The sequence below is a fragment of the Syngnathus acus genome, chromosome 9, assembly GCF_901709675.1.
Source record: "Syngnathus acus chromosome 9, fSynAcu1.2, whole genome shotgun sequence".
Classification (NCBI taxonomy): Eukaryota; Metazoa; Chordata; class Actinopteri; order Syngnathiformes; family Syngnathidae; genus Syngnathus; species Syngnathus acus.
The window spans coordinates 6,298,599-6,307,036 of record NC_051094.1 but is presented as its reverse complement, the minus strand read 5'-3'; the positions used below and the strand labels follow the sequence as shown (position 1 = coordinate 6,307,036).

At 46.0% G+C, this 8,438-nt stretch overlaps 1 protein-coding gene across 1 annotated transcript; it reads left to right on the top strand.

Annotated features, from left to right (window-relative positions):
* Nucleotides 1-3,666: 3,666 nt before the first annotated feature.
* Nucleotides 3,667-8,204, top strand: mrps27 (mitochondrial ribosomal protein S27). The gene is made up of 11 exons (XM_037259620.1): nt 3,667-3,779; nt 4,030-4,107; nt 4,496-4,566; nt 4,654-4,712; nt 5,307-5,421; nt 5,663-5,741; nt 6,154-6,269; nt 6,377-6,479; nt 6,572-6,714; nt 7,450-7,611; nt 7,688-8,204. Exons 1-11 carry the CDS (start codon nt 3,707-3,709, stop codon nt 7,937-7,939), a joined length of 1,251 nt encoding a protein of 416 aa, XP_037115515.1. The 5' UTR covers nt 3,667-3,706; the 3' UTR covers nt 7,940-8,204.
* The last annotated feature ends 234 nt before the right edge of the window (nt 8,205-8,438 follow it).

The window sequence follows — 8,438 nt, the reverse complement described above, 5'->3', positions numbered from 1 at the left end:
ATGAGTGAAGTCAGCCCCGATTGTAAATGCTTTTAAATCTAGATGAAAAAAATATGCTTTCTTTTGACTCTCAAAGTCAGCTTTATTGTCAATCCCTTCATACGTCAAGACACACAAAGAAACCGAAATTCCGTTTCCTCCATCCCACGGTGACGAGACATACAAGTAGGCGACACAAAACAAAAACAAGTAGGCACAAACCATAAATAATAAATAATAAATAAAATAAAATGAGCGATGAATAAAAACAGACCAATAACCCATTGAATATGAGGGGCAAAACCGAGCCAGTGAGCACACAGCAAGAACAGGACGCTACGCTGAAAGGGGGAGCGAGTTCAGGATCCTAACAGCCTGGAGTACGAAGCTGTTGGAAAGTCTGGTGGTGCGGGAGCGCAGGCTCCTGTACCGCCTCCCAGAGGGCAGAAGTTCAAACAAAGGGTGAGCGGGGTGACTCACATCACTCACAATCTTGGTCGCCTTGCGGGTGAGATGGGAGGTGTAAATGTCCTTCAAGGAGGGGAGAGAAGCACCAATAGTCTTACTAGCCGTTTTCACAATGCGCTGCAGGGCCTTCAAGTCTTGGTCAGTGCAGCTGCCACCCCAGACAGCAATACAGCTGGAGAGGACGCTCTCAATGGTGCCGCGGTAAAACGTAGTCATGACGGCCGGAGGAGTCCCCGCTCGCCTGAGTTTCCGAAGGAAGTACAGGCGGCGCCGGGCCTTCTTCGCCAGCGACGCGGTGTTGGTGGACCAGGAGAGATCCTCACTGATGTGCACCCCCAGGAACCTGGCGCTGCTCACTCTCTCCACCACAGCACCGTCGATGGTCAGCGGCAGGTGTTGGGCGTGACCCTTCCGGAAGTCAACGACAATCTCCTTGGTCTTGTCGACGTTCAGCAGGAGGTTGTTGTCCCTGCACCACGCGGTCAGAAGGTCAACCTCCAGCCTGTATTGAGTCTCGTCTCCCTTGGTGATGAGACCCACCAGAGTCGTGTCGTCAGCAAACTTCACTATGCGGTTGCCGCTGCAGGTGGCAGCGCAGTCATGCGTCAGGAGGGTGAAGAGCAGCGGACTGAGCACGCAGCCTTGGGGGGCCCCTGTGCTCAGCGTGATGCTGGCGGAGATCTTGTCGCCAACACGTACCACCTGTGGCCTCTGACAGAGGAAGTCCAGTAGCCAGTTGCAGAGGCCGGTACTGAGGCCCAGCTTGTCAAGTTTGCCGATGAGACGCTGCGGCACAATGGTGTTGAAGGCAGAACTGAAGTCCACAAACAGCAACCTCACATACGAGTCCTTCCCCTCCAGGTGGGTGAGGGCCGAGTGGAGGGCAGAGCAGATGGCATCCTCAGAGGACCGTTTGGCTCGGTACGCAAACTGGAAGGGGTCAATGGTGGGGGGGAGAACTGACCGGATGTGCTCCAAGACAAGCCGCTCAAAGCACTTCATGACGATGGGCGTAAGTGCCACGGGGCGGTAGTCATTGAAGCAGGATGGAGCAGGCTTCTTCGGCACAGGTACGATGGTGGCTGCTTTGAAACTCGACGGGACGATGGCCTGCTGCAGGGAAGTGTTAAAGATGTCCGTGAAGACATCCGTCAGCTCACCAGCGCAGTCCTTCAGCGCTCGACCCGGGATGTTGTCCGGGCCCGCCGCCTTACGGATGTCGATAGCGGCAAGCGTCCTCCTCACGCTGTCGGCGGAGAGGCACAGGGGCAGCTCGTGGGAAGGGGGAGTGGCCTTCAGCGGGCAAGTGCTGTTCTGAGCGTCGAAGCGAGCAAAGAAGCGGTTGAGGTCATTGAGCAGACGGACGTCGCCATCACAGCTCTGCGGCGCGGGCTTGTAGTCCGTGATGGTCTGAATGCCCTGCCAAAGGCGCCGTGCGTCCCTGCTGTCCTTGAAGTGAGCGGTAATTTTGCCCGAGAACGCCCTCTTCGCTTCTTTGATGCCCCGGGACAGGTCGGCCCTCGCAGTCCTCAAGCCAGCCTCATCCCCCGCCCGGAAGGCTTTGTCCCTGGCCCTCAGCAGCCTGAAGACAGCCCCTGTCAGCCATGGCTTCCGGTTTGCCCGAGTGACGACGGATACTGAGTGTGTCACATCATCAATGCACTTCCCGATGTAGGAGGAAACAGAGTCAGTATACTCCTCAATGTCCGCCCGACCGTCGCAAGTGGCCGCCCTCCTAAACACGTCCCAGTCTGTAGAGCCAAAGCAGTCACGAAGCGCATCAGAGGCACCCTCAGGCCACACCCGCACCCGCTTGCGAACTGGTCTGGATGTTCTCACCTTTTGTCTGTATGCGGGCAAAAGCATAACAGTGAGATGGTCAGAAAGCCCAAGATGGGGGAGGGGGGCGGCTTTGAAAGCTCCTTTATGCGAAGAGTAGACCAGGTCCAGGAAGCTGTCGCCACGCGTAGGAAAATCAACATGCTGGTGAAGCCTCGGAAAAACAGACTTCAGATTAGCATGATTAAAATCCCCAGCGAAGATGGTGAAACCGTCAGGGTGCGCTGTCTGTTGGTCACTGACAGCCTGGTACAGTTCACTAAGAGCCGCGACCCTGTCGCCTCCGATGTTGGAAGGCGGGATGTAAACCGCGACCAGCAGAATCGCGGTAAATTCCCTCGGCAGGTAAAAAGGACGGCACTTAATGATCGATTGTGTTGATTGTGATTATGTAATCGTGCCCAAGCTGTATTTATCTTTTATGCTTCCAAACATTGATTCCTTTGACTTGTGTCCTACGAAGGTAAGAGCTTCCTGTTTAGGGTGGTTGGCATGCAAGCGAGAGCGTGTTAAAAGTCTTCCATGTTTTGTTTAACTAAAGCGTCTCCACCCCTGATTCAACCTGTCACCTCCATTGACACGCAGCCAAAGTGCTGCATTGTATATTTATAGTCAAGGGCCAGTCATGGCTCGGCATCCCCATTTCATGCAAAAACATGTAAAAAAAAAAAAGTTGTAAGAAAAGAGTAAAAAGTCACATGATTAGACTATTTTCATATCCTGACATTTTTCTGACAGCCAGTCATACCTAAGCGTGAACTTTGCACTGCATTTTCAAGCCGACTTTTCTTCATGTACACAGCTCCCTCTATTGACAGTCATTTTTTATCAATATCTAGGTAACTCATCCAACAGTTTCACAGTCATTTTTCATATACAACAGACTTGAATGAGGAGACAATCTGCAAAAGATTGAACGCATGGATGATGATAATAGGAGGAATACGTCTATATACTTTTTCTCATTGGGTGAATGAAGTCAGTCTTTCTCTGTTATTATTTGACTGACAGTTTACCATACAAGACAAATAAAGGGCACATCATTTTTTTTTTTTTTTTTTTTACATGTTTACAGTTAGTCTGCACAAATGAAAAAAGCGCATAATTATATTTTTTGACAGTTTACCATGCAAGACAAATAAAAGGCACATAATTTTTCTTTACATTTTTTACATGTTTACAGTTAATCTGCACAAATGAAAAAAGCGCAACATTATATATTTTTTGTAAAAATACATTTTTCATTTATTGTGCAATGAGAGTTGTCAGTGAACTCAATGTAACAGTACTTTTTTTTTTCTTTCTAACATTGCTCTGAGTGAATAACTGCGCACGCATAACTAAGATTTTAGTTTAAACCGGAAGTACGTTTCCTTCTTGCAATCGCCCCCCTCCAGGTTACAATTGGTATCGTCCAAAGATGGCAGCCTCCGTGTTGAGAAGATGCATGACTGCTGCTGTCAAAGTTAAACGTTTCTCTCCGTCTGTGTCAGGTGAGTCCTCTTCCAGGAGCATTTAGGCAATGGTGATTCATATTTTATGCAGAATAGTTTATATTAATATGTGAACTGGAATTGTCTTCTGATTTGACGTTGGATCAAGAAGAGCTAAATGTCCGCTACTCTTGTTGTTAGCTAGATGCAGCTCAGAGTCAGTCCATCTGGTTGTCTTTCATTGCAGAGATGACAAAAGTGGCCTTTTTAACCCTGTTAACAGTAATAAAACGTATGAATGTGTCTGCAGCCAGAAGATGTTTACTGTCATCAGCTTATTCAGACACTACGCTGTGGGAAGCAAGAGAAAAGGACCCACAGAATTTGGGTAAGAACAACATAGTTCCCATTGATTGGGTTATCACATTCTCCTCTTGAAAAGATTCGATAAAACATCACAATTAGGTTTGACAGGTTATAAGTCGCATTACTGCAATGGTGAAAAAAAGAAAGAACTTCTTCTTTGTCTCGTTTTCTATGTACTTATTTCTTATCCACTGCACCATAATGGAATAGGGGAACTGCATATCACGTTTGGTGTGTGGTTTTGCAGGACTTGCAAAGACCACAAGGGGGAAGTGTAGCTCCACCTTTGTTATTGTGCTTGTCAGCATGAACTCCTATCATTAAAAAGATGATTACGTTTGACATTTGTTTAGACCCAAGATTTAATTTGTTGTTATTTTGTTTTGTTTTTTTTTAAAAAAAACTTGAAGCTTTGCTGGCCAGTAACATGGACAGGTTATATGACAGGAATCTTCCTGTTAGCTCCCTGACTGTCTCACAGGTGAGTTTTGACATTTATGTAACATGTATTTGAAGTGATCATTGGCTTAGCTTTCATTGGTTCAATTTGTGTGTATTTTTCTCCCAGTTTGTAGACAATATATCGTGCCAAGAGGAGGTGGACCAAGCCGAGTACTACCTTTACAAGTCAGTCAGTCAAATTTGCCACTGTCAAGCTCACAGTTATATTTTTGTCACAGTTTTTTTTTCCCTCTATGTTTTCCTGGAATGTATTGTCTGTTTGCTTTGTCTGTTTTGCTTTTCTCTCGTTTACTCGCTTTGCATTGTTCCCACCTTTCCTGTTTATTCCTTCCAATGGAAGTCTGATTACAACATTTAGGACATTTTACGATGAACAACGGGCTGGGGGGGGAAAAAACAAGTTTTGGTAGTTAACAGTATTGCTCTAAAACTACTCATCTGATTTCCACAGAATATTATAGGTGGGTTAGCAAAGGCATATAATTATTACTTTTCAGTTGCCGTATTTTGTTTTGACTTTTGCATTTATCATCAGCGATAGTTTACAATAATGCAAATGCCCTCAGCAGCATGGTGAGGAGTGGTTAGCACGGTTCACAGTCAGGAAATTGTGGCTTTGAATCTTGCGTCAGTTGGCCTACTGAAGGCGAAAGAATTTCCATTTGTGTTTACGTGAGTGTGAGTTGTTTGTCAATGTGTATATTGAGATTGGTTGGCAAACTGAATTTGAATAAAAATGAAAACACTGTCAACCTCCAGGTTCCGTCACAGTCCAAATTGTTGGTACCTTCGAGACTGGACCGTTCATAGTTGGATCAGGCAGTGTCTGAAATACGGTGCCAGAGACAAGGCCCTGCACACGCTACAAAACAAGGTACGTGTCATTTCAAAAGGCTCTGAAACAACACGGTGCTGAAATTAGCCACGCACATAACATGGAATAATAAAATATTAGAATCCCGCAGTATGTTACAGTGCAGATTTACACCACAATACTAAATGAATTAGTTCAACCAAAACTTCTAAATATTCTACTTCAATTTAACTGCAGCTGTCTGTGGACTTCAATATTGTGTGGAAGGAAAGAAATGGACACCAAAATGTGTTTATTGTAGGTCCAGTATGGAATCTTCCCAGACAACTTCACTTTCAACCTGCTCATCGATTCTTTCCTGAAGGACAAAGACTACAAGAGTAAGTCATTGAGATGAGATTGCGCAGTTGGAGAAATACACACAATGTATTTCTCTAGCCCTTAATCACATAAACGTCTCGAAGGGCCCACATGCCCACACTTGACACATATTAACGGTCACAAATGCACAATAGTTTACTGTCTCAGATTGGAAGCCCCGATTTAACATGGATTTGAACGGTTGCGTCATTAATTTTAGTTGAATTATAATTACAGTATTGCATTTTAAATAAGCTGAAATTATCGTCAATTATTAAAATAAACAAAAATAACAATCAATAAATCAACCGCTTTCAAATTCAAACATGGCGCTTGAGCTCAAACGTTTGCCCGCCCCTTAAGGACTCCTTAAGGTTTACAATGTTTACATATTATTGCTAATAGGTCCTCTTGTGCTGAATCTATTTCCAGGTGCGTCCTCCGTGGTGGAGGAGGTGATGCTCCAAGAAGCCTTTGACCTTGAGTCCACGCAGGTCCTGTCTCTCTATACGCTGGCCAGTTACCTCGCAAGCAGACCTCAACTCACTGTGAGTGCAACCAAAGATGCGGTTACAAAAAGGGAATCAAAGATGCAAGCTGTGGATACAAAAAGGGCCGTCTTCTCGAGTGACGTAATGCATGTATGTGCGCTCAGGTGTCGCAGGAGCGAGCGCTGGGCGCCTCGCTGCTTATCTGCGGCCTCAAGCAAGACAACAGCGTAGGCCTCACAGCTAGCTTCTTGGGAAACCTTCTGCTAGGTGAGAGTATGAGAGGACAGGATGGAACAAAAACTATATCCAGTATTATCCTCACCTAGATGTCTGTGGCTACCTGTTTTTTTTTTTGTCAGGCAAGGTAGAGATGCAGGAGGGCATCCATGCTGTGTTCAAAGGCATGCCCCTCTTTTGGGAACGAGGATATATGAGTCGAGCACTGGCCGTCATGGAGAGTGTTGCCGCCTCGCCCGCTGACGTCAAACTGTCCAAAGACTCGGTAAGGACCAAACCTTTCTCAAGCACGACCTCTCGTTCATGCAAATTGTACAAAAGAGACAGAGTAGACTTTTTTTTTTTAACCATTAAAAACTGTTTTCAGGTATCTTATTAAAACGTCTCAGATATTTGATTTTTTTTTTTGATGATGAGAAATAAAATAAACCCTGGATTAAAAGACCCCTGATGTAGGACATCCTGGGTCACCATAGCAACCACAGAGATGCCATTTATAACAATACAATTCACTGTGTTATTTTTATTATCAATTATATGCTGTTTATTTTCAAATCTTACCACTTAATCCCCTCTAATTCTCCTGTTTATCGTCCCAAACAACATCCTCACCTGGTCAGGAACACAGCACAGACACTCGTCATCAACTGAGATGGAACACACACACACATTGTCATATTTTCATTATCCCGCAGTCAGGTCCAGTTTGATAATTCAGCCTTATTCTAACAAGATCCCGAGAGGGCCCCGGAGCCCCCGGCGTGGCTGTAACCATCCTTGACACAAACGCTCTGTGACAGACATAAATGGTGAGCGTGCACGTAGGACCACGGGACGTATTACATCGACGTTATGTCACAGTACCTGCCTGGGGTCAGCGCAAAGATTGCATTAAGACGCGGAGGGCACCTGTCAAATCTCACACGCGACTAACTGTAGCTTATTATGTTTGTGGTGTAGCATTTCCTGAAGGTTAATTTGATTACTTTGTTCATTGCAGTTGGTTTATCTAGAGGACGCGCTGCACGAATTGTCCTCCACCTCGTCCGACTCTTCTGATTCGTCTGGAGAGGAGTCATCAGAGGAGGAAGAGCGGAAGGAAGTTGATGAAGAAGACCAGGCGGAGAGAGAAAAGCTTTCTGAATATGAGAGCAAATTGAAGGTGTCGTGAAATTTGTTAGAATTTTTTAAAGTCTGTATTGGGCCTGCCGTGTAAATCCAGCCTTCTATTTTTCCAGGCGATGGGCAGCCAGCTGGAGACTCAGGGAAAAGTCGACACGGCCGACTTTCAGACGTTGGCAACTGGTCTGGCCCAGCAACTTCTGCCCTCGGTGGAGAGACCAGACCTGGATCAGTATCAGACTCTGCTGGTGGCCTGGGAGGCCGAGAGGAAGCAGCTGATCCAGAGGGAGCAGGAGAACAGGAAGAAGGCCCAAAAGGAGAAGGAGGAGCGACTCGCTGCCAAAGCGGCACTCCAGCAGCAGGCTTAAAGGTTCCTCACTGCAGCTATCACTTAGTCTGTTAATATTGTACATGTTTCTTTTTTGGGTTAAGTCCAACATGCAAAGCAAATGGCTTGTGAACTTTTGTGATTAAAGAAGGACGGAATGTTGTGATCACATCCTCCCATTCCTATTTCTGTTCCTGTTTGTGCTTTGGTGCGTCTTAGGGAGTTTTCTCCCATGGGTAAAGAAAGGGTTATTGCGTTGAAGAATTTGCTGATAACTAATCTGGAGAAAATGGATTCTTTGCTGGCAAAAGGGAATTCACTTGTGAGCTTTCAACACAATGAATGCATTATATCGTCCTGAGCCATGTGCCATGTTTTCTCGAAAAGCCGACTCTGCCCGTATCAAACATGAAGCGCTTGACGACATGGGCAATGCCGTTTGGATGTGGGCAAGATAATAAATCCACCGGGGTGGAAGGGGTGGGGGTGTTGTACATTATCAAATGGTGGGGCTGTTACCGTGGAGTCCACAACAAATG

What these genes read in the sequence shown, in the direction of transcription:
- mrps27 (XM_037259620.1), top strand. Translation starts at nt 3,707, where the DNA reads ATGGCAGCCTCCGTGTTGAGAAGATGCATGACTGCTGCTGTCAAAGTT. An exon ending in AAAGGACCCACAGAATTTGG is followed by an intron (nt 4,108 to 4,495) that starts GTAAGAACAACA and finishes AAAAACTTGAAG; the next exon opens with CTTTGCTGGCCAGTAACATG. An exon ending in AATATGAGAGCAAATTGAAG is followed by an intron (nt 7,612 to 7,687) that starts GTGTCGTGAAAT and finishes CTATTTTTCCAG; the next exon opens with GCGATGGGCAGCCAGCTGGA.